At 53.2% G+C, this 25,822-nt stretch overlaps 1 protein-coding gene across 1 annotated transcript in view; it reads left to right on the top strand.

Moving 5' to 3' along the window:
* The window catches only part of MMP16 (matrix metallopeptidase 16), a 165,761-nt gene that overhangs the window by 69,611 nt on the left and 70,328 nt on the right, over positions 1–25,822 (top strand). Inside the window, exon 2 of the mRNA XM_081111387.1 lies at positions 23,416–23,564. Within this exon, the coding sequence (XP_080967513.1) occupies positions 23,416–23,564 (149 nt within the window). The remainder of the gene's footprint in view (positions 1–23,415; positions 23,565–25,822) is intronic.

Below are 25,822 nucleotides of genomic sequence, written 5' to 3'. Positions count from 1 at the left end.
CTCTCTGAGTGCCCCTCTCCGTGTGCCCCTCTCTGTGTGCTCCCTCTCCGTGTGCCCCTCTCCGTGTGTGCCTCTCTGTGTGCCCCTCTCCGTGCGCCCCTCTCCGTGTGCCCCTCTCCGTGTGCCCCTCTCCATGTGTCCCTCTCTGAGTGCCCCTCTCCGTGTCCCCCTCTCCGTGTCCCCCTCTCCGTGTGCCCCTCTCTGTGTGCGCCCTCTCCGTGTGCCCCTCTCCGTGTGTGCCTCTCTGTGTGCCCCTCTCCGTGCGCCCCTCTCCGTGTGCCCCTCTCCGTGTGCCCCTCTCCGTGTGCCCCTCTCCGTGTGCGCCTCTCTGAGTGCCGCTCTCCGTGCGCCCCTCTCCGTGCGCCCCTCTCCGTGTGCCCCTCTCCGTGTGCCCCTCTCTGTGTGCGCCCTCTCCGTGTGCCCCTCTCCGTGTGCCCCTCTCTGTGTGCGCCCTCTCCGTGTGCCCCTCTCTGTGTGCGCCCTCTCCGTGTGCCCCTCTCTGTGTGCGCCCTCTCCGTGTGCCCCTCTCTGTGTGCGCCCTCTCCGTGTGCCCCTCTCCATGTGTCCCTCTCTGAGTGCCCCTCTCCGTGTCCCCCTCTCCGTGTCCCCCTCTCCGTGTGCCCCTCTCTGTGTGCGCCCTCTCCGTGTGCCCCTCTCCGTGTGTGCCTCTCTGTGTGCCCCTCTCCGTGCGCCCCTCTCCGTGTGCCCCTCTCCGTGTGCCCCTCTCCGTGTGCCCCTCTCCGTGTGCGCCTCTCTGAGTGCCGCTCTCCGTGCGCCCCTCTCCGTGCGCCCCTCTCCGTGTGCCCCTCTCCGTGTGCCCCTCTCTGTGTGCGCCCTCTCCGTGTGCCCCTCTCCGTGTGCCCCTCTCTGTGTGCGCCCTCTCCGTGTGCCCCTCTCTGTGTGCGCCCTCTCCGTGTGCCCCTCTCTGTGTGCGCCCTCTCCGTGTGCCCCTCTCTGTGTGCGCCCTCTCCGTGTGCCCCTCTCCCTGTGCCCCTCTCCGTGTGTCCCTCTCTGAGTGCCCCTCTCCGTGTGCCCCTCTCCGTGTGCCCCTCTCTGTGTGCTCCCTCTCCTTGTGCCCCTCTCCGTGTGTGCCTCTCTGTGTGCGCCCTCTCCGTGTGCCCCTCTCCGTGTGCCCCTCACCGTGTGCGCCCTCTCCGTGTGTGCCTCTCTGTGTGCCCCTCTCCGTGCGCCCCTCTCCGTGTGCCCCTCTCCGTGTGCGCCCTCTCCGTTGCCCCTCTCCGTGTGCCCCTCTCTGTGTGCTCCCTCTCCTTGTGCCCCTCTCCGTGTGTGCCTCTCTGTGTGCGCCCTCTCCGTGTGCCCCTCTCCGTGTGCCCCTCTCCGTGTGCCCCTCTCCGTGTGCCCCTCTCCGTGTGTCCCTCCCTGAGTGCCCCTCTCCGTGCGCCCCTCTCTGAGTGCCCCTCTCCGTGTGTGCCTCTCCTTGCGCCCCTCTCTGTGTGCTCCCTCTCCGTGTGCCCCTCTCCGTGTGTGCCTCTCTGTGCCCTTCTCTGTGTGCCCATCTCTGTGTGCGCCCTCTCCGTGTGCCCCTCTCCGTGTGTGCCTCTCTGAGTGCCCCTCTCCGTGTGCCCCTCTCTGAGTGCCCCTCTCCGTGTGCGCCTCTCCGTGTGCCCCTCTCCGTGTGCCCCTCTCCGTGTGCCCCTCTCCATGTGTCCCTCTCTGAGTGCCCCTCTCCGTGTGCCCCTCTCCGTGTGCCCCTCTCCGTGTGCCCCTCTCCGTGTGCCCCTCTCCGAGTGCCCCTCTCCGTGTGCCCCTCTCCGTGTACCCCTCTCCGTGTCCGCCTCTCCGTGTGCCCCTCTCCGTGTGCCCCTCTCCGTGCGCCCCTCTCTGTGTGCGCCCTCTCCGTGTGCCCCTCTCCGTGTGTGCCTCTCTGAGTGCCCCTCTCCGTGTGCCCCTCTCTGAGTGCCCCTCTCCGTGTGCGCCTCTCCGTGTGCCCCTCTCCGTGTGCCCCTCTCCGTGTGCCCCTCTCCATGTGTCCCTCTCTGAGTGCCCCTCTCCGTGCGCCCCTCTCCGTGTGCCCCTCTCCGTGTGCCCCTCTCCGTGTGCCCCTCTCCGTGCGCCCCACTCCGTGTGCCCCTCTCCGTGTGCCCCTCTCCGTGTGCCCCTCTCTGAGTGCCCCTCTCCGTGTGCCCCTCTCTGTGTGCCCCTCTCCGTGTGCGCCTCTCCGTGTGCCCCTCTCCGTGTGCGCCTCTCCGTGTGCACCTCTCCGTGTGCCCCTCTCCGTGTGCCCCTCTCCGTGTACGCTCTCTCCGTGTGCCCCTCTTCGTGCGCCCCTCTCTGAGTGCCCCTCTCCGTGCGCACCTCTCTGAGTGCCCCTCTCCGTGTGCCCCTCTCTGTGTGCTCCCTCTCCGTGTGCCCCTCTCCGTGTGTGCCTCTCTGTGTGCCCCTCTCCGTGCGCCCCTCTCCGTGTGCCCCTCTCCGTGTGCCCCTCTCCATGTGTCCCTCTCTGAGTGCCCCTCTCCGTGTCCCCCTCTCCGTGTCCCCCTCTCCGTGTGCCCCTCTCTGTGTGCGCCCTCTCCGTGTGCCCCTCTCCGTGTGTGCCTCTCTGTGTGCCCCTCTCCGTGCGCCCCTCTCCGTGTGCCCCTCTCCGTGTGCCCCTCTCCGTGTGCCCCTCTCCGTGTGCGCTTCTCTGAGTGCCGCTCTTCGTGCGCCCCTCTCCGTGCGCCCCTCTCCGTGTGCCCCTCTCCGTGTGCCCCTCTCTGTGTGCGCCCTCTCCGTGTGCCCCTCTCTGTGTGCGCCCTCTCCGTGTGCCCCTCTCTGTGTGCGCCCTCTCCGTGTGCCCCTCTCCGTGTGCCCCTCTCTGTGTGCGCCCTCTCCGTGTGCCCCTCTCTGTGTGCGCCCTCTCCGTGTGCCCCTCTCTGTGTGCGCCCTCTCCGTGTGCCCCTCTCTGTGTGCGCCCTCTCCGTGTGCCCCTCTCCCTGTGCCCCTCTCCGTGTGTCCCTCTCTGAGTGCCCCTCTCCGTGTGCCCCTCTCCGTGTGCCCCTCTCTGTGTGCTCCCTCTCCTTGTGCCCCTCTCCGTGTGTGCCTCTCTGTGTGCGCCCTCTCCGTGTGCCCCTCTCCGTGTGCCCCTCACCGTGTGCGCCCTCTCCGTGTGTGCCTCTCTGTGTGCCCCTCTCCGTGCGCCCCTCTCCGTGTGCCCCTCTCCGTGTGCGCCCTCTCCGTTGCCCCTCTCCGTGTGCCCCTCTCTGTGTGCTCCCTCTCCTTGTGCCCCTCTCCGTGTGTGCCTCTCTGTGTGCGCCCTCTCCGTGTGCCCCTCTCCGTGTGCCCCTCTCCGTGTGCCCCTCTCCGTGTGCCCCTCTCCGTGTGTCCCTCCCTGAGTGCCCCTCTCCGTGCGCCCCTCTCTGAGTGCCCCTCTCCGTGTGTGCCTCTCCGTGCGCCCCTCTCTGTGTGCTCCCTCTCCGTGTGCCCCTCTCCGTGTGTGCCTCTCTGTGCCCTTCTCTGTGTGCCCATCTCTGTGTGCGCCCTCTCCGTGTGCCCCTCTCCGTGTGTGCCTCTCTGAGTGCCCCTCTCCGTGTGCCCCTCTCTGAGTGCCCCTCTCCGTGTGCGCCTCTCCGTGTGCCCCTCTCCGTGTGCCCCTCTCCGTGTGCCCCTCTCCATGTGTCCCTCTCTGAGTGCCCCTCTCCGTGTGCCCCTCTCCGTGTGCCCCTCTCCGTGTGCCCCTCTCCGTCTGCCCCTCTCCGAGTGCCCCTCTCCGTGTGCCCCTCTCCGTGTACCCCTCTCCGTGTCCGCCTCTCCGTGTGCCCCTCTCCGTGTGCCCCTCTCCGTGCGCCCCTCTCTGTGTGCGCCCTCTCCGTGTGCCCCTCTCCGTGTGTGCCTCTCTGAGTGCCCCTCTCCGTGTGCCCCTCTCTGAGTGCCCCTCTCCGTGTGCGCCTCTCCGTGTGCCCCTCTCCGTGTGCCCCTCTCCGTGTGCCCCTCTCCATGTGTCCCTCTCTGAGTGCCCCTCTCCGTGTGCCCCTCTCCGTGCGCCCCTCTCCGTGTGCCCCTCTCCGTGTGCCCCTCTCCGAGTGCCCCTCTCCTTGTGCCCCTCTCTGTGTGCCCCTCTCCGTGTGCGCCTCTCCGTGTGCCCCTCTCCGTGTGCGCCTCTCCGTGTGCCCCTCTCCGTGTGCGCCTCTCCGTGTGCCCCTCTCCGTGTGCGCCTCTCCGTGTGCCCCTCTCCGTGTGCGCTGGGTGTAAGGTGTAGGGTTGGAATCAGGCCAGGTGCTCTGTGCTGTCTTCAAGTGTCGGGAGGTTTGCCACTGAAGAGCGTCCCGCCCACAGCAGCTGGGAGGTGCGTTGGGTGTGGAGCCACGGGCTCTTCCACGTTTCAGCTTTGATCTGAGGCAGAGCTGGACAGGTGAGGTGGGCCCGAGGTGGGTGCAGTAAGCCAGGCATTTCGGCGGGTCGAGCGGTTGAGAGACAAGAAGAGCGCGTCCCGAGGACCTCCACGTGTGAGTTTGGCTGATGGACGCTGGTGTTTGCTCACCTGCATGAACAGGTAGACGCTGTCCAGTCTGCCTGCTCTGGGGCCAGAGGAGCAGTGACGAAGGCTCAGCGGAGCCAGGAGCCGTCTGGACGCGAGCTGTCTGGGCGGGAGCTGTCTGGACGCGAGCTGTCTGGGCGGGAGCTGTCTGGGTGGAGAGTTGGGTAGGATGCGCTCTGCAGCCCTGGCCTCTGCGGGGAGGCTCGCCTGGAGTTATCGAGGGCGTCGGCGCTGAGCACCGTGTGGAGACTTCACTGTCATTGCCATTGTTGATGGCCACTGGGAACCACAGTGCCAGACACTGGGCAGCACCGAGGTTCAGAACGTGTTTCCTGTGGAAGCTCTTGAGAAAGGAGCATGTGGGATCGGGACCAGAGAACACGCGCTGCCAGCAGCCACTCTCCCATCCCCCTCCGCGTGGGCAGTGCCGGCGCTCGGTGCTCGGCCTCGGCCCAGATCTCAGACCGTCATCCAGGTGAGTCTGTCTTGGCAGCACCCGAGGCCGGCCCGCTCCCCGAGGCCAGTGTTGTCCATTTGATGGAATATGTTTCCGTGAGCAACGCTGACTGTGAAAGAGGCGAGATGTCGAGCGCACACCGGTGTCGCCTGCTGGGCTCCCCAGAGCCTTCTCCCCGTCCCCGGGGGGTGTCGCGGGCGCACCTTCAGCTCCAATGGCAGGACCTACCCCGGCAGAATAACGCGACATGACACAGGCGCGACATGAGAGTCGGCGTGTGGCCGGGTTGGTGGTCTCATGATCTCGCTGCAGACACGGGCTCCTTGCCTCACGGGACCAGCCCCGTCCCTGACGTGCGTTCACAGGGCCTTGTTCTGGGCTGGCTTTGCGGCGGCCTGGAAGTCGTGTGTAACCAGACGCCCTCTGAATTCGCACATTTTTCTGGGTCTTTTTAAATCGTAATCACAGAAAAGTTGACTAGTGCCCAAATGGAATCTTCTGTGTGCCCTGAACCCACAAACCCCTCGCAGGAGGGTGAACATTTTTGATGATTTCTTGTGTAAACACACGGCAGTTTTCTGAGCATGCACAAACTGGCATACAGGTGTGGCTGTGACTGTGTTTGTGTGTAGGTGTGAGTGTGTGTGAGCGTGAATGTGAGTGTGTGTGACTGTGAGTCACTGTGTATGAGTCTGTATGTGTGTGTTAATGTATGCGTATGAGTGTGAATATATGTGTGTGTGCGAGAATGTGTAAATATGAGTGTGTGTTAATGTAAGTCTGTGTATGTTAATGTCTGTGTGTGTGAGTGTGCGAATGTATGTGTATGAAAATGTATGTAAATATGAATGTGTGTGAGCATCTGTGTGTGAATGAATGTGTGTGAGTGTGTATGTGTGAGAGTGCGTGTGAGTGTGTGTGTGAGTGTGAATGTATGTGTGTGTGTGTTAATGTGAATGTGTGTGAATATGAGTCTGTGTGTATGAGTATGAATGTGAGTCTGTGTGTGTGTGTGAATTATGTGTGAGTTGTGTGAGAATGTGTGTAAATATGAATGCATGTATGTGTGTGAATGTATGTGCGTGTATGTGTGTGAGTGTGTGTGTATGTGTGTAAATATGAATGTATATATGAGTGTGTGTGAATGTGAATGTGTGTGAGACTGTGTGTGTATGAATTATGTATGAGTGTGTGAGAATGTGTGTAAATATGAATGTATTCATATGAGTGTGTGTGTGTGTGTGAGTGTGTGTGTGTGTGTGTGTGAATTATGTATGTGTGAGAATGTGTGTAAATATGAATGTATGTATGTGTGTGAATGTGTGTGTGTGTATGTGAGTGTGTGTGAGTGCGTGTGTGTGTGAATTATGTATGTGTGAGAATGTGTGTAAATATGAATGTATATATGAGTGTGGTGTGTGTGTGTGAGTGTGTGTGTGTGTGAGTGTGTGAGAGAGTGTGTGTGTGGGTGTGTGAGTGTGTGTGTGTCTCACTCATCAGTAGTTTGCCTTCACCTCTCCTGTCTGGTTACAGGCCCCGTCTGGCTCTTGGTCCCGGGGATGGCACTCCACCAGCCTCCCTGTCCTGCCTCTATTTCCCAGCACCTGCTCAGGCAGGAGCTGCTCTGTGTGCACGGCCCCTCCCTCCCTCCCTCCCTCCTGCCAGAGGACACAGACCAGTGGGAACATGAATGATAGCTGGTTAGGAGGCCGCCTTAGCGCCATCGGACGGCTGTGCAGACGCGTGGAGGGGAGATGCACTTGCTGGGGGTGAGGGGAGGGAAGCAGGGGCTCCAGGGGCAGCTCCGCCACTCGGAGCCGCTTGCGGGCTGAGCACACAGCTGCTCTGCTCCCTCCCTCTGTGCGAGCTGCCTGCCGGCGGCGAGCTCTCTGCTGTTAGGAAAACACGGCTTCAAGCAGTTTTACCCAACCTCCCGGTGCACGTGTGCGAGGATTTCCTAAGGAATATTCCCTCGAACAGCTCTGCAGGGTCACAGGGTACTTGCGTCTATTTTAATATATTTCTAATTGTTTCCCACACATTGGGTAAATGTATGTTCCCGTCACAGGTGGCAGGAAGCCTGTTGTCAGAGAGCTTGCCGATGCCGGTAATGCTGGGGTTCAGGATTTTTCTTAAGTGTGATCGGTCTTGATGGATGTGACCGGAAATACTCCCCTCAGATTTGATGAGGCTCTGGCTCCTGCGTCCTGGTGTCCGCATCGCATCTTCTGTGCAGCCTGCTTCTGGGGCCCCCTGGCTGCTGGTGTGTCATTCTCTCTCTCTCTCTCTCTCTCTCTCCCTCTCTCTCTCTCTCTCTCTCTCCTGGCCTCCTCCCCCCGACCCCCATCCCACCTTTGCCCTCAAATAGCAGGGCCCTTGCCATTTTGTTCGTTGTGCGTGTGGTTGTTCACGATGCCAGGAGCGGAGACAGGTGCCGGCCTGGTTCCTGTCGAGCAGGAGGGCGGGCGTTGACTCAGCCCAGGTGTGTCAGCCTCACTTGGTCCAGCAGGAGAGCTGGTCCATGGATTTGTGGACTTACAGGAAGGGAGCATTTATAAAGGTAACATAAATGCAGCTGGGGAGAGGTTCTGAGAAGGAAAGAGGAAAAGCTAGCATCAGTGCTAGGCCGACTCCGAGCTGGCCTTTCAAGTGTTCTGCTAGGTCGCCAGGCGTGAGGCCGAGAGCCGGGGGAACAGGACTCGGCAGATGCAGGTGTGGCTCTGGGGGCCCGGCCCAGAGGGCAACCCCAGAGGCTCCTGGGATGTCATCCACGTCACATGACAGCAGAGGAACAGCTCTTTTTTGGCTTGTGGTTTCTCCTTAGAGGACGTAGAGATCATAGTTTTGTCAAGTGTAACAAAAATGTACATTTACCTAAAATTGCCTGCATTCTTCAGGTATTTGGGGATATAACCATGTTCTGTAAGTAACTGGGCTTCTGTGAACCGTATGTGTGGCCCGATGCTAGGCTCTGTGGGAGGGACGTGGCATCGAACCCTCACCACAGCCCTACAGGCTGTGGCATGATCACCTCCGTGCATGGGTGCACCTGACACACAGGCCGTGGCTGCTCCAGCTTGTAGCTCGCCCGTGTCTGATCCTGGCTCGAGCCTGTGTCCTCCAGACTCAAGGCCGTGCCCATTCCCAGCTCAGACCATGAGCCCGGTGAGCTGCCTGCACACGATGCCAGCGCGGCCGGGGGAGGTGAGGAGTGAGCCGGCCAGGAGCCTGGCCCGCGGCTGAGGCACGCTGGCCAGGGCGGGACAGCAGGGGATGTGCTGGTGTCCACACAAACAGGTCCGGAAAAGCGTTCTGTGGCCGTAGACAGCCAGTCTGGACGATGCGCAGGGAGCACGCAGGTGCCTGGAGTTGTTTGCAGACGTGGAGGTGCCTGGAGGTGCCTGGACATCTGGAGTTTATTAAATGCAAGGATCCGGGCTCTTCAGGCCGTTCAGTGATAGCAATCAGTGCCTTGAGCAGGAAGGTTAAAAAAAGGAAATGATATTTTTGGATAATTAATCTCTGGTCCTAAGGAGGACGGATCCAAACGGAACAAGCAGCACCAGAACTGAATGGGGCGCTGAGGAGAGTGATGGGATTCCAGTGGTAGTGAGGAGCACCTGCTCCCAGAGGTGACCGTGAGGGCGGCGAGGGGCAGGGGAGCCTGTTTATGGATGCCAGGGAGTTAATGTTTTCAGATGCTTGTAAAGGCACGTTCTTGCTCTGTGGCCATCACCAGAGCTCTGCCAGGTGAGGCGTGGTCCGTCTCCAGGTGCCCACACAAGATCCCTGCTGGTTTCTCCAACGGCTTGGCCACAGACTCCTGGATGGCAAACTCATGGCTGCTTCTATGTCCACTGGCCGGCATTCTGCTCATAGGACAGTGGCACACGCTTCCATAGGACAGTGGCACACGCTTCCATAGGACAGTGGCACATGCTTCCATAGGACAGTGGCACACGCTTCCATAGGACAGTGTGCACATGCTCCCATAGGACAGTGGCACAGCTGGGGCCGCCAGAGTGCTGGTCAGTTAGCTGGGCCTTTGGTGAGACTGTCAGCGGGGACACCTGGTGGCCTCCACGTGTGGCCTGGGCTCCGTGTCACACTGTGCGGGATGGTGGCTGGCACTCTCCTCACGTAGCCTCTGGTGATGGCAGCATCATGTTTATCATTTCTCATGACCAAAGGCCAGTCCTGCCCACCATGACCCAGGGGAGAGGCACTGGGCGCCTCCTTTTGACGGGGCGACATCACAGAATTTGTGTTTTTACCTGCCCTTCTCTGGGCGTCTTTGCCTGCTGTCTCTCTCCTGACTACGAGATCCTGTCTGTTTCCTTTGCTACCTTTTTCTTTCATTTCAAATTTCAGGTTAACTTGAAATCAGTTCATGTGTCTTCTGATTCTCTAAACCTGCGTGAGGGCCTTTGGTGAGGTGTGGCCACACTCTGTCCACAGCCGAGAGGGCGTTTGTTAAACATTTGTCCTCCCAGCCTCCCTCAGTCTGGCTCCCGCACACCAAGCGCTTCTGTGTCCTCACATGTGCCCCAGGCCTGGCCCCCAGCTGCACACAGTAGGTTTTCAGTCAGTCTTAGTGGCATCACAGGAGAAGTTTCTGTTTGTTGAGGAAAGCCCTCCTTCCCTGGAGATCTGGGATCCTTCTCCGACCTTTGAGGGACTTTAATTTCCACTCGTCAACCCCAAATCCTGTGCATTTGTACGGCACAGGTAACCTTATCCTGAAAAGAGTTTTTCACTTTACAAAGCATTTAATCATTGACACACCGTAACTCTCTCATCCTGCTGTTCCCCTGAAAACAGGCTCCTGTTCCCCAGAACTGCGTGCCCTGGGGCAGGGGCGAAGGGGGCTTTCAAGGGCTGGAAGCACAGGGTTGTGTCTGGAGAGCTCAGCTGGGGAGCCCGCAGCCAAGCTGGAGGAAGTGTTTCCCTTTTCCTCCTCTGCCCACTCTCTCCTTTGGAGCTCCAGCGAGCTTCATCCCACTCCCTCTCCTGCCTCCCCTCACAGTTACCATCCAAGTTTCGTCCTTCCGGAACCTCTGTGGACTCAGCTCGGTGAAATCAAACCTTTTCCTTACCCTTCGGGGAATGGAAAGGGCTGGGCGAGGCCCTCCCTGTGCCAGGAGGCAGCGCTGGCTGAGGAGAGGCAGCCTGTGGGGCGACAGTGCTCACTCCTGCCTGCGGGTGCCAGTGCTCCGGGCCGTCAGGCACCACGGCCGCCAGGCTGGCCGGTTCTGTGTGCTCCTGCATATTTTGTTGTTCAGCCTGCTGGCCCTTCTGTCCGGGACGCGCTTGCGCTGTGAGCAGGACACAGATTCCTGCCTGGAATGGCCGCGCACCTGGCCCTTAACCTGGCGGAACCCGGGCAGGTGCTCAGGGCAGCGCCTGCAGATGGGGCCATTTTAGTCTCCGGAGACTCCTGTCCCTGGACGCCCCCTGGCTCTGCTGCCAGAGTTCATGGGCCCTTTGAGATCCGTACCCGCGCCCGTGAGGCGAAGCTGACACCAGCCTCCAGCCTGTGGGGAGAACCCGGAGCGCACGTGCTGGAGGCTACAGGGTGCCTGGTGTTCAGGTGAGCGCTCAGGAGCGGAATGTCACTGCTTTCCCGGAAAGCAGTGTCAAGCAGTGAGATCGAGTCCTGTGACTTTGTCCCCAGGCGTCGGATGGGGGGTGAGTGGGCGACGGCACAGGTGCTGGTGCTGTCTCCTTCACTCCTGGTTCTGAAGGCCCTGGAGTCACCCGGTGCCTGCCCGCTGCTCACCCTGGAAGCGTGCAATGCCTGGGGTTTCTCCCCCTTGTGGTGGGGCTCCCGGGGGGCTGCGTGTATGTGAGTGGGTGGGGCACGGGGTAATGGGGAGTAAACACAGTGGCAAGAAGCAGGGCATGGCTGGTGTGTCCCCACCCTGGCCGGCTGAGCCTCCCCCATGGTTCCCCCTCACCAGCCCTGGGAATCCCACGGTCAGGTTCAGAAGACGTGCCCACATGGCGCTGGGGGTTGTGTCTGCCCTGCCGAACGAGACAGAAAGACAAAGACCAAACACGTGGACACACGAAGCTCCGTGGAGAGATGCGGGAGCTACAAGGTGCGAACGTGCAGTCGGGGCTTCTCAGAAGTCTGATTTGAACTGAAAAGTGAAGGATGAGGAGGAAGGTGTTTGTATTTCCTACAAAGGAGGGGTGAATGCAGTGCCCCAAACAGGAAAGCGTTTCGCTTGTTCTGCTAAAAAAGACCAGGTGCTGGAATGTCAGGAGAGGACACAGTGGACAGAAGTTAAAGATTCACCAGCGACTGTGCGTGGAGGGGAGGCCACAGTGAGGAGCCTGAATTCTATATGAAGTCAGGACACAGATCTGGTAAACTGTATGCTGGTAAACTGCTGAAGCGATATAACCACATGAATGATATTCCTTCATCTGCATTTTTAAAAGACAACTCATACCACTTCACTCCGTTTGAATTTCTATTCTCAGAAGCAGAAAAAGCAGAAAACAAGTGTTGGTGAGAATATGGGGAAGTTGGACCCGTTGTGTTACTGGTGAGAATGTAACAGGCGCAGCCTCTGTTGAAAATGGTATGTTAGTTCCTAAACAATCACACATAGAATTACCATGTAGTCTAGCAGTTCCGCTTCTAGATTGGAGCCCCAGAGAATGGAAAAGCAGGAACCACACAGACCATGTTTATGACAGGACTATTCTCAGGACCTCAAAGATGGGACAACCCAGGTGTCCATGGACAGATCCACGTAAACACAGTGTGGTCTGTATATACAGGAACATTGTTCAGCATTAACAGCATTACATGCTACATGCTGTAACGTGGATGGACCTTGAAAACACCCTTAATGGGACGGGCCAGACACAGGAGGATGCATGTTGTATGATTCCACTTGTATGAGGTACCTGGAGTTGCCACATTCCTGGACAGAAGGTAGAGCGGCGCTTGCCACGGGGCTGGGGGAGGGTCACGGGGTGGAATCAATGTTCGGAAAGATGAAGAAGTTCTGGAAATGGGTAGTGGTGTCAGATGCATAATGTGAACATAAAGACCATGAAGTAAATGCCAACCACTTAAAAATGGTTAAAAGTCTTGGTTACATATATAGTTAAACCTTAGTTGAACATCTCAAACAATTCGATTCTCGCCCAAATTGTTCACATAAAATGTCTCCATTGTCGGACAAAACTTCAGTTCTCAACCTGACAGCCCTTCGATGCTGATACCTGTGATCAGTCACGGGTGAGGAGGGAGAGGAGATGAAGGCCGACTCGTCGATTTTTGGTGTCAACAGCAGTGTTAGCAGGACCCTGTGGGGCAGGTGGCGGGACGGGGGTAAGTTGCCTGTCCTTAGCAGGTGGGTGGTACTGCAGGGATTAACTGGAAGAGATGAGCAAGGGCGTGCAGGCACAGGTGACGGGCGTCGGAGGACTCGCATTGCTGTGGACGACTGGCCTGTGCGAAGGAGGCGGGGTCTCGGGCGCGGCTGCGGCTGTGCTAACCCACAGGCTGCTGTGCCCACGCGGGAAGTCTCCCGGCGAAGAAATGAGGATGTGACAGCAGCCCGGGCCGGGGAGCTGGGTTGGTTAGAGTGTGGTCCCGATACACCGAGATTCCAGGCTCCAACCCAGCCAGGACACATCCAGGAATCAGCCAGTGAATCAGAAATAAGGGACAGGACAAATCCGGTCTCTCTCCCCCCTCCCACTCTCTCTCTCAAGTCAATACATTTTTTTAAAGAGAAAGAAAGAGTGTATTACGGGAGGTGTGAGGCTGTGTGCATGGCATTTGACAAGCTCCGGAACCTGGAGTTGGTGTCACACCCGAAACATATGTGTCACCATAGCCCTGGTCCTTTCATGGCAGGAAGTCAGTTCCTGTCGGTGAGCTTCTCCCTGAGAGGCGAGAGGTGACCGGACCGCCTGGGCCTCCAGTGCTCAGGGGCAGCCCCGCAACGCAGAGCGCGCCGCAGTGGGTCCCGCGGCTGGAAGCCTCGTTGCCCCTCACGCTGCACCCAGAGCCGGGCAGGAACGTCCGACCTGCGGGCCCTGTGAGGCCCGAGAAATCATTGGGGCTGCCCTGCCAAGGCAACCGCAGGCAGCGCTCGAAACTCAGCAAATTTAGGAGCTTTTTCATAGCAACATAAATTTATACGAAGTGCATTATAGTAAGCGAACAACGTTATAAATGTCCAACAGCCTTGGTAGAAAAGAGGTTCCCACCCCTGCCTCGGGCGGTCTTTCTTCAACCCTCCTGGGCTTTATTCTGCCCTTCATGAAGCCGAGATGACCGTGCTTAAGGAGCAGACTTGTTAGCGATTAAAGGTCAGTCCCTGGCGGCGGGCAGCCAGGGCGGGCAGTCGGTGGCCCTGTGACCGGGGGCAGACTCTGGGGCAGAGGGACAGGGATGCCCGGCGGAGTCTGGGACACTTGGCATCCTCAGGAATTTGTTTCCGAGGACCGGAGACGCTGCCATAGTCCCTGCGGAGAGGAAGAGCGTGGGTCACGGTCAGGGGACAGAACATAGAGAGTGACAGCTGTCTGCTCGTCCCTGGGGGCCGTGCGTGGGGCCCTGGGAGAGTGATGGTTTCGGGCAGTGGCTTTCTTTTTAAAAGTACAGCAGTTTCCTTCCGTGAGATCAGCTACCACCACACCTTGGATATCACTCCTCCAAAAGTTATTTTTAACCTTCATCCTCCTTTCCTCGTAATTATATTCATAAGCAAATGAAATAAGCATGAACAAATGAAATAGTGTATGTTCTAAAACATGCTCAAAATAGAGTAGTAAGATGAGCTAGCAATGACATAAAGTTAAAAATGATTTCAGTATTTTACTTATTAATCATATTTATGTTTCGCTCTCATTAGAACTATCACTAATCCTGCCTTTTCTTGGAGAGTTCTATAATGGAATATGCCTCTTTATTTTGAAAATGCTGATTCAACAGTTTGAAATACAGCAATTTCAAAATCCATTTATTTCTAATCTTCTTAAAAATTGCCACTGCCAAATAGACACTGCACAGGATGCATGCTGCAAGTGAGAACATTATGTCATTGGCTGGCTGGCTGCACGTGTGAGCCTCGGGCTAGAATCCTGTCCCTCAGTTAGGCAGGATTTTAGTAAAATTCTGATGGTAAATTTCCATCTTCCCTGATGCCTGTCAATTGGGCCTAAAGATAAATCAGAAGATGTAGCATTTTCCTATTTTTTTAAAATTTTTTTTATTGATTTTTAGAGAGAGAGGAAGGAAGAGGGAGAGACAGAAACATTGATGAGAAAGAAACATTGATCTGCTGCCTCCTGCACGCCCCCTATTGGGAATGGAGCCCACAGCCAGGAATCAGACAGTGACCTCCTGGTTCATGGGCCAACACTCAACCACTGAGCCACACCACTGAGCCACACCACTGAGCCACACCACTGGCCACGTTTTCCTGTTTTTAACCAACGGGCTTCAAACCCCCTGTAATTATTCTTTGCCTGGGTTATTTTGTAGGTGGAAAATTCTGTTGCTGGGAATTTAAAATAGGAAATTATGAGAGTTTTCATAGATGATGCATTTATGTCTCTGAGTAGAAAGTCATGTGATAATGGAAACATTTCCAAACACAGGTCTTTACACTGCCTCGGCCTGGGACCCCTTGCTCTCCAAGCAGTGTCTCTGTCCCCTGCTCAGACACCCCTTTCCCCGGGTGGGCTCCGTGTCCTTTGAGCCCGCGCCTCAGCAGCCCCCCAGAAGTGAGCTCCGCAGCACCCGCCCTCGGCACGGACAGCGCTTTGCTTTCCTGTAGCAGAAATGCAGAATTTTAGTCTGACAACTTTTCAAGCACTTTGTCATGAGAGAACTCAGACATGTCTGTATGCTTCCAAGTATTTTCTTGTCGTTCCCCATCATATCACAAATATTGTAACACTAGAGGCCTGGTGCATGAAATTCATGCAGGGGAGGGGGGTTCCCTCATCCGAACCTGCACCCTTTCTAGTCCGGAACCCCTCAGGGGATGTCCGACTGCCGGCAGTCAGACATCCCTCTCGCAATCTGGGACTGCTAGCTCTTAACCACTTGCCTGCCTGCCTGTTTGCCCCTAACTGCCTCTGCCTGATGGCCTGATGCCCCTAACTGCTCCCCTGCCTGCCTAATCACCCCTAACCGCCTCTGCCTGCCAGCCTGATCACCCTCTAACAGCTCTCCCCTGCCAGCCTGATCGCCCCGATCAACGCCTAACTGCTCTCCCCAGCCAGCCTGATCACCCCCTAACTGCTCTCCCTGGCCAGCCTGATTGCCCCTAACTGCTCTCCAGGCTGACCTGATCACCCCCTAACTGCTCTCTCCTGCTGGCCTGATTGTCCCTAACTGCTTTCCACTGCTGGCCTGATCGTCCCTAACCACCTCTGCCTGGGCCCTCGCCACTGTGGCTTTGTCTGGAAGGACGTCCAGAAGATGTCCAGTCTAATTAGCATATTACCTTTTTATTAGTATAGATGTCTGCTGTTTAAGATAACATAATCGAGCCCGGCCAGTGTGGCTCAGTTGGCTGAGTGGTCCGAGCGCCCAGAGGTCAGTTCCCAGTGGGGCGCATGCCTAGGTTGTGGGTGCGATTCCAGTGGGGGACGTTTCGGAGGCAGTCTGTGGACGTTTGTCTCTCATTGCTGTTTCTACCTCCCTCGCCTTTCCTCTCTAAAAAATCAATTAAAAACCACATATTTTTAAAAAGATGACATAATTTTGTACGTTCATTTAATCTGTCTCAGAAACTAGCCATACGTTGTGATGTGCTGGGGTCGGGTACCTCATACAGGTGATGCTCCAGACCCTCCGCCCTGGGGCCCTCCCTCCTCCCACAGGACACGGTGAGATATGAAGTCTGTCCAAGCGAGGGCCCTGGAGCCACCTGCGCGTGGATAAAAGTGAGCTTTACTCCCCACGTTGTGGGCGGTCTAGTGCCAGGACGTGTGGCTGCAGAGGACGGGAACCCCTGAATCCTGTGCCCGCATCACAAGGACGCGATGCAGCTCTGCTCTGAGGCTCAGTGCGGTCCCTCCTCGGGGTGGGGGTGGGGGTGGGTGAGGCGCGCTCTGCCCCCACCGCGCAGCACGGTACATGGATCCCCTTCCGACTTAGGCTCAAACGTGTGCCTTGTAGGAAAGCACAGGCTGCAGCAGGCGTGGCTGTGAGCCTGTCCCTGCCATTGTCCCCTAGCCTCTTCCTTCCTGCCCAAATAGAGACTCCCGTGTGAAGGTGAGAAGCAGGGCCCCTCTGATTACACCGGCTCTTCCTTTTTGCCACATCCTTGCGCGTGGCAGGGGTTCCTGATCAGTGGCATGTTCAGAGAGCTACTTCTTGTTTTCCCACTGTCACATGTCATTTAAGAAGCCATTTGAATACACATTAAAATTCTAATGGAATTGCTCTCTATCTGCAGTGTCATACCCTGACTCCTTCATGGTGGGATGAGGTGGTGAGCTAGAGCCATTTACTTTCTGAATGAACAGAAAAGCTAATTTCTGCCTCATCAGCTTAGCCTATGAATGTTCAATTTCACCCATTCTGAATGACTACTCCCACATCAGCTTAATGTTTTGGTTAATGGGTAGTTATAATTTATATTTATAGCCACTTTTAAACTAGAAAATTTAGGACCTAAATCCTGCCATTCTTTATAACTAGTCACTATATTGTACTTCAGGGGAAAAGTCCTTAAGCTTTTACTAACTTTGCTGGTGATGCAACAAAATAGAGGGTGATTTATTTTTAGTTGTTAATTTAAGAACAGAATTTAACAAATATGTTTAGAAAATTTATACTGAAAAATGGAAAATAACTTTATGACATTGAGAACTTAGCTATTGAAATGCATTCTTTTAGTTGCATTTCATCAAGAAAGTTAATTATATCAGAATACTAATTATTATAGATTTAAACATGTTTTAGTAAACATGTTAAAATTTCACATGAAGTCAATGATTTTTTAAAATCTTGTCCCCAAATAATAGAAAATATGTAACTATGTAAATATGTAAATGGAAGTAACTGTCACTGAATCGGTGCCGTACAGAGGAATTTTGCCCGTTTCCTCCATGCCGAGCCCTCTCTTTTGGGTCATGTGGTCCCTGGGCACATGAGCTGTACATTGGCCACACCACACATTTCTGGAAATGAATTCTACCTGAGTCACTGGCTCAGTCACAACGAGGCACCATGTTCTGCAAAGTAGTTTTCCAGATGAAATAAATTACAAACCCTCCTCCCTTTGCTCTTCCTCCAATAATGTCATCATCTCAATGGGCAAAAACTAGAACCATTTCCCTTAAGATCGGGAACAAGACAGGGATGCCCGCTTTCTCCACTCTTACTCACCATAGTGCTGGAAGTCCTAGCCACAGCAAGAAGAAATAAAAGGCAAACACATTGGAAAGAAAGAAGTAAAACTGTCATTATTTGCAGATGACATGATACTGTATATAGAAAAACCCTAAAGATTCCACCAAAAAACGTCTATAATTTCTAAAATGCATATATTTCTACCCTAATAAATTCATTACTGTAATCATATGATCATTTCTTTTAGAAAGATGTCTGAACATCATTTTAGGATGTTTTCTCTATGTGCTGTGAGGTCTGCATTGGGACTCGCCCTTGTAAAGGATGGTGTAGCTTATTTTATCTTAAGGCATTGATAAACTTACTAGGTTCAGCCATGGGAGGAAAACTGACTTCTCTGGCCCTTAATATTGGCCTGAGAGACTAAATAAGAATATATATTCTAAACATTCTCTGCTTGCATTGCCATTAGTCACAGGGACTCCTTGCTTTTGTTGATAACCATCTTCCAGGACATTAACCCAATATGTGAGTGTGGATTGCTGAGTGAATTAATACAGACTTTCACAATATGGCTACATGAAATATTAGTGATAAAGACATTCTCTCTGAATGGATTTACTGAAGCCCTGGGTGCCTACTAGTCTGCATTTACTATAACTGAAACAGGTTCAGTTGCCTGTTACAGTGAAAGCCAAACTTGTGCTTTCCTTTCTCACCAGCAAGAAGAAAAGTGGTTTATTCAAGGGCCAGCTGCCTGAGAAGATGGTGTACTATCCTCCCAAAGCCAGTCTCAACAACTCAGTGCAGGCAGAGATTTTAAATGGGGGGAGAGGGACAGCAGTAATTGAGGGGAAAGGGTTGAAAGTCCTCTATTTGCATAGTCTAATTGAAAAGGATCTTGAAACTGGTCAAGTGATGGTCTGGTATGCATAATCCTGGTCTTTGTCATCCTGGTTTTATATCATCTTGGTTCTTGGGTTGAAGGACAGCAAATCTTCCAGAGCTGAGATGACTAAGGTTGCAGTCTGTATCTTTTGAAGTTAGTCCCTAAGATTCTTATACAAATATGGTGTTTATCTTCAAGTTACATATGAAGCAGAGTCAGCATTTACAAAAATAGTATCAAAAGAATGGTGGGTGGGTTACAATTCTCACTGTTGCAATACTGTGACCTAATGAAGGCCGTATCTGTCAGTCCAGAATTTCGTATTTAAGTGTCATCTTTTTGTTGCATGCTATGTCTCCTTGCCCTCTCTCCCATTGATTCCTGCGTTTGAATAATAGCTAAGTGCAGGAGATGTGTTTTGTCTGTAAGGGATCTGAATGTGCCATGCAGGGTGAAATTCAAGGTTAGATTTTGCTGCTGCAGTTGAGGGTCTGTAGGTGGTTGTTCCAGTGAAGATGAGGTAAGCTAAGTCTGGACAGTAAAAGGAGTCAAGTTGTGCTGAAGGAAATTGTTTTCCTCTTAATTTGTTTTCATCGCCCTCAAATGCACATGCCCATCCAGTGAGCAAAACAAAGCAAAGAAACCAAAACCAAACAATTTGCCAGATTTGTCATGCTTCCCCTTTTTGTTTTGGCACTTGGGGAATTTCCAAGAAGTAGGTGATTCTTCACCCTCCATGTTTTGTCTTTCCTCGCAACTCTGGCCACTCAGGCCTCCCCTGCATTTTCAGTCTTGCCTCATTCCAAGGACAGATCCTAACTCAATCAGAAACAACTTCAAGAACTCAGAGAAGTTATGAGCACAACACATGATGTACTGAACAAGAATTATGGTCGTGCATTTATATATTCTCAATCCTCCCACGAGCCCTACAAATTTAATGTCATTTTTCCCAAATGCACATGAGAGGAAATTATTCCTCAACTACCCACTATGTTTATTTTGAGAACTTTGAAAAAAATACCAAAGGGACAAACAATCTCAGGAGGCAAATTTGTTATCTCCAATTGTCCCAGAGAAGCAATATTTTAAAACAATGCTGAAAACTGGGATATATTTCACATAACCATGTGTGTGGATAGATGTCCATGGTAGAGTCTTTAAAGGTGGGGAGGTTACCTTCAAATATTAGTTTGTAGATTTAATTTATTTTTTTATCAATAAGATATTATAAGTTTGCAATTTAGTAGTAAAGGATGCTAGGTAGAGGGAACGAAGTTGGGGGGGGTGATGGGGGACATCTGTAATACTGTCAACAATAAAAACTAAATTTAAAAAAGAGAGAAGGAAAAGCCTTCCTCTTTGCAATTTCCCGAACTGCCTCTGGCTCACTGCTGTCGATGATGAAGTGTGGCAGCTGCGTACTGTGCTGTGCTTATGCAACCAGAGGTTTTTATTCCATAGAAATAGAATGAGGTTCTGACCCCAGAGTCTCCTGTTCTTCTGTGATGACTGCAGACCAGTGTGTGTACCTGACCTTCACTCACTGGCCACTGAGAGTCAGTCTGGATGAAGCACTGTGCCTGCAGCCACAGTGGTTTCCTTCCAGAGACAGTGGGTGTACCTCCAGCTTGTGTCTGGCTGGTTTTATGTCACCTTGTTGACCAACTTTATCTTCTCAGGAGCATGAACATCGTATTGTTTAGGGGTATTTGGTCCTGATCTTTTCTCTGTCAGACCAGAGATGATCAGACGCTCAGAATTCTGGGATCTCGGCAGGTGCAATGATGGCGTATAAGACACAAGCAAGCCCAAGAGAAGGTCCCTTTGGTGAATGAAAGACTGTGAGCAAGTGTCTGTCTCCATCTGCAGTCTCCCTATTGAGTACTGTGTGTGCAAAGAAGCACCGTGGTCCGATTCGTACTGCAAGCCACTGTAGCTGGGATTGTTGCTTTCTCACATGGACCTAGAGCAGCGGTTCTCAACCTGTGGGTCGCGACCCCTTTGGGGGTCGAACGACCCTTTCACAGGGGTCGCCTAAGACCATCGGAAAACACATATATAATTACATACTGTTTTTGTGATTCATCACTATGCTTTAATTATGTTCAATTTGTAACAATGAAATTGGGGGTCACCACAACATGAGGAACTGTATGAAAGGGTCGCGGCGTTAGGAAGGTTGACAACCACTGACCTAGAGTAAGGTTGTCTGTGGAAGATTTAGCTCCAATAAGAAAGGTTTCTGGCTTCACACTTTAACCTGACGCCATGGCAGTCACATGGGAGTCTCCACTGTCTTGTGGAAGGTGTGTTACAGTTTCAACTCCCTGCCATTGTCTTAGCGCTCTCTTGCCACTTATTTATTTATTTCAAGCACAGTTTACGTGCAGTGTTATTTCATGTTGGTTTCAGGTGTGCAGCGTAGCGGTAGGTGATCATATGCTTTGCCGTCTTCCCCGGCATCCCCAGGGCCACCTGACATCCATGTTATACGGATCACACGCCCCACCCTGTGCTTGACCTTAACTGCCATTTTGTGCTTCTTAATCCCTTCACCTTCTTTTATGCAGCCCCAAGCTCCCCCCCCCCCCCCCCCCGCCTCCGGCAACCTCCAGTCTGTTCTGTGTCGATTCTTGATGTTAGAGAAGGTGTCTTGATTAACAAATAACAGTGACATTAAGAATGGTCAACTCAAGGTGACCCATAATCTTAATGACATTGATCTGTTTGTTGGCCATGAAACAAACTTTCACCATAAAATGGTGGGTCTCATAGCTTACTTGATATTTTACAATTGAAAAGAATTGCTCACTTCTCACTCATATGGAAAAACAGCTTTTCATGCTAAATGACATAAAAGAGAACTTTAAGAAAATCACAATTCTTTTTAAAATTATTTATTTTTGAAAGTTTTACATATATCTCCTTTATCCCCCATTGTCCTCTCCCAGCCCATTCCCACCCCCCAACTCAGGCCTTCAACCCCCCTATTGTCTGTGTCCCTTGGTTATGCTTATATGCATACACATTCTTTAGTTGATCCCTTACCCACATCCCCTTGCCCCTTCCATCCTCCCCTGCCTTCCCTCTGAGGTTTGACAGTCTGTTAATGCTTCTATGTCTCTGGATCTATTTTTGTTTATCAGTTTATGCTGTTCATCATATTCCACAAATTCATTTTTTATTATTCTAATTCATTTGTTTTAAAGGCTAAGGTATAAATCTAATATTTTTTAGAACATGCTATTTTCTGATTATGTGCTTAAAACTTATACATTTTATGGTCTTTCTAGTTGTACATAAATCACAGGATTTATTATTAATGGTTTTCTCTTGACTCATAAATGTTGTTGCCAGTAGCTTGGCACCCACAAGTAGCCTAGCAACAAGTCAGCTCTCCAGCAAACGAAGTGTTGCAAATAAAAGAGTTCAAATTCAGGATATTAGTGCATGTGTACTACTAAAATCAAGTTGGGGTGTTCTGATTGGGGGAAGTTGCATGGCAGGCGGGGTTGAGTGAGTTTCCTAGTAAATAATACACTGCCTTCATTCAGAAACCATGGCATCTGTTCAGACCACACACCTTTGACAGGTAACTGAGAGTGTGTAGGTGAGACAAGTGTCATTGTGTCGTCACTGTCTAGTGCAGCGGCTCTCAACCTGTGGGTCGCGACCCCTTTGGGGGTCCAATGACCTTTTCACAGGGGTCGCCTAAGACCATCGGAAAACACATATATAATTACATATTGTTTTGTGATTAATCACTATGCTTTAATTATGTTCAATTTGTAACAATGAAATTGGGGGTCACCACAACATGAGGAACTGGTCTAGTGGGTGAGTTCACTGGGTGCAGTTTCCTTTATAAACCTTCATGCCTTTGGAATAAATGTTTTATTTTCAAGTTGTGCTTATAGTTTTGCACCTTCGGGGATCATTTTCTTGAAAATATCACAAACTATCCCACCTCACAGCTGTTTCACACGTGAAGACGTTGGCATGTCTAGTATCAGTGTCCTTTAGTGGAATCAACTTCCACGCGGCTGTTCATGTTCCCCGAGAGGGGCACTCCCTGTGTGCTGGTTGCAAGGCCCACATGGAAGAGGGTCAGGCTTCGGGAAGCTGGGGCTTCCTGGGACCATCATTACAGGACCAGTGCCCTCGCGGGGGGGGGGGGGGGGGGAGGGGGAGGGTGGGGAGTGGCGCCTGCATCCACAGAGCCTGCTGGCTGTGCCCTGGGCTCTCGACCCACCTCTCAGGCCTGCAGGCTGCTGCTGCACTTCCAGAAACCCGAGAAGCCTGGGGACACCTGAGGGAGCGACCGCACCATGGGATGTGCCCTGAACATAGGGCTGTGCGTTTGAAACAAATCCTAGAACCTAAAACCAGGAAGCATCCGCTCTCTGCTGATGATCCCCCTCCCCCTGAAACGCTGGCTTTTAAAATTCCAGCCTTAAAGGACCCTGACTTGCTGCTGTAGTCCCCACGAGGATGGGGCGCACGCTGCCATCTCTCCCCCAGGGACTCCCAGGTGGCTCCTACCTGGCAAAGAGGAATAAACCCCACGAGGTCCTCAGAGGGAGGGCAGACCTCCTTCAGATCGGCTGATTGTTTCGGAAAGTTGGATTGAAGGGACTCGCCTTACACATGAAAGGACATTCCCTGCATGAGAAACAGTTACCGGTCCTCGAAGACAGCCAGCAGCAGTGGGTAGACCTTTTGTCCCCAGAGTGTGGGGACGGCACCCCGTGGCCTCCCTGTGCAGACACAGCTCATCCCAGCACATCTCAGGCCCGGTGCTCAGGACGCAGGCAGTTTCAGGGGCAGCTGCCCGTTCACCTCTCCTGCCAGCGGGTGCCCCAGGGGCAGAGCGTGGAAACGTGCCATCCTTTATGTGAGAGGTGGAGTTCCCAGAGGGCAGGAATAATCTTATTTATGATTTTAGTCAGTATTTACTACCATGTCTTACAGACAGTCTGAATGCAACAAATGAATCATCTTTTTTTTTTCTTTTCAGTTAACGTTTGTAGGTTAGAAATACCTGTAACCACCACTGAGATTACATTTAAGTACAGACTATATGTTAAGAAGGCATCAAAGCCCTTAAATAGTTGAAAAGAGGTAAATCCCTTCAATAACAGATGCCTTGGTGAAGGAGATGACGTTCAGAGGTCCACGCGGACGTACACATCACCCTGAGATCCTTGCTGGTGGCGGCGTTGATCCCAAAGGAGCTGCTTGTCTTGCAGGTGTGGCTGCAGAAGTACGGCTACCTGCCCCCGACGGAGCCGCGGCTGGCGGTGCTGCGCTCGGCCGAGGCCATGCAGTCGGCCCTCGCGGCCATGCAGCAGTTCTACGGCATCAACATGACGGGCAAGGTGGACAGGAACACCATCGAGTAAGTCACACGCGCACATTCTCGGGGCCCCTGAGCCAGACCACGTCTCCTGAAAACCTGAATGACCCGGCGACCTCCAATGGGGTTGCTCGTTTGGGAACTTGTCTTTGGAATTGAGCCTGTTTAAGCTCCGTCCTGTGAGAGGTCGGATTTGCTCAGCTGATGTCAGAGACACGTTTTCAAAATAGGAATGACACTGTGCCCGGGGGTGGGCGTCAGAGCGGGCCCTGCTGCAGCCAGGACAAGAGGGGTGTCCGCGACCTGTGGCGGGCGTCCGGCTGGGAGGGCACAGGGCACATCTGCTCCCTGCTGAGTCGTGGCCCAGCGGCTACTTGAAATTGGCCAAATTAGAACTCTGACCCCAAGGGAGATGGGCAACTGTCCAAACCAGGGCCCCTGGGGGAGAGGGCAGAGCCAGTCTTCAGCTTCCTGAGGGTCCACAAGGGAAAATTGCCCCGACCAGTTAATCAAGGAGGGTTTTCCCTGAAAAGTCTCTGCTTTCAGTTGCTTCTCTTGAATAGTGTCTGTCATCTCGCTGATTGAGGCCTCAGCCACTCGCTCACGCAGCCCCGCAGCAGCCGTCTCCACGGGCGTTTCCTCTGGAGGAGGCAGAGGCAGCTCACGGACCTCAGCTCTTTGCGAGGGGCCCGGCGGTCACGGTGCCTGCAGGTCCCAGCAGTGTGGAGGCGGTATGGCTTCCGGAGAGCAGAGGGAGAGGCTCATTCCCTCCTGGAGCCCCTGGGTGTTTCGAGCTCTTGGCACAAAGTAAATCTCCCTCATCACGCCCTGTGGTTGTCACCCATCAACGCCCACAGGGGGAGATGGGCGCCCTTTTCCCTCCGTCTTTTCCGATAAAGAAACGGCACCGGGTTGCGGGGACAGTCAGAGGACATCCACTGTGGACTGCAACTGCAGGCCTGAAACCTCTCCTCTCCGCTGAAATGCCTTAGGATTCACTCTGAGTAGCTATACACTTTTATCTAATTTTAGACTCTTGGCAAGATCAGTTGTTGTTAAGTTAAATAATTCCGCTCTCCTCCGGCAGGCAGACGTTAGTACATTCAGTCTGTAATTCTCACTTAAAAGCAGTGCTTCCAGCTGTGGTCACCTCTGCGTCGTGCTGAAGAAAGGAACCACTTTCACGCCACAGATGAAGGTGTTACCTTAAATGGGTTCTATATCGCTTTTATATTAATCAGCATTGGGGTTGGAAAGATAGTAATAAATACATATATGAAAATGAGCTCATTGTCATATATGTCAACAGTTCTTTCAAATAATGGGTTTCTTAGCTAATTTTGGGGCGAAAGCTCACTTAAGTTCCTTAATAAATGGAACCACTTATGTTATGAAGAAAAGGAGAGAAAGACATGGCACGGCAATAATGAACATGAGTGTAATATGATTTTACAATGTTAATAGGAGACATTTTTAAATTTTAGTTTATCTTTTATGTGTCAGAGTGTTTGCATTGCAGTTTGGTGGGATATCACATTCAAGGCGACTCCCCTGCTGCCCCCCACACCCCCCGTCAGCGCCTGTTTCTTTCCTGGGATGTTTGTCACCTTAGGGGAGACCACGGGGTTCACTCTGGCAAGCAGAGTCTGTGCCCTTGTCACGGGTATTCACAGGATTTATCAAAATGGTATTTGGGGGCAGCTAGCATTTGGTTGCACAATAACTTCATGTTGGCCTAGAAATGGCTGCGGCAGCCACAGCCCCCCAGCGGCCGTGAGCACGCTGAGAGGAGCAGGCGCTAGCCCTGCGCTCACCGACGGGGCCTCTCACCCACTTTAAAAACGTGTGAGGAAGCCTGCCTGCTCCGGAATGAAAAGTGTGTGTTTTTTTCGTGTTTTTTTTTTATCTTTAATTTCTTTATTGGTTAAGGTATTACAAGTGTGTCCTCATCCCCCCCATGAACCCCCAACCTCCCCCCCTCCCACTCATGCTCTCATCCCCCTGTTGTCCATGTCCATTGGTTTGGCGTATATGCACGCATACAAGTCCTTTGGTTGATCTCTTCCCCTTGCCCTCACCCTCCCTGAAAAGTGTTTTAAATGTCGCAGTCCTGTAAAAGCCCGGAGACCAATTTACCACAGAGACGGTTCCTGTCAGAATGCCCTTTGATCATATTGGTGGGGTTTTACATATTTCAATAAACAATGCCCACTGATAGCTCTGTGCCACAGTGTGTGGGTGCCAGTACTGGTGAAGTTAAGGTGGAATATTCTCAGCCTGACCAACCCTCACTAAGGCTT

Source organism: Myotis nattereri (genome assembly GCF_964212035.1).
Source record: "Myotis nattereri genome assembly, chromosome: 17".
NCBI lineage: Eukaryota > Metazoa > Chordata > Mammalia > Chiroptera > Vespertilionidae > Myotis > Myotis nattereri.
Note: the sequence above shows the minus strand (reverse complement) of the source record. Positions and strands in the feature narration are given on the sequence as shown.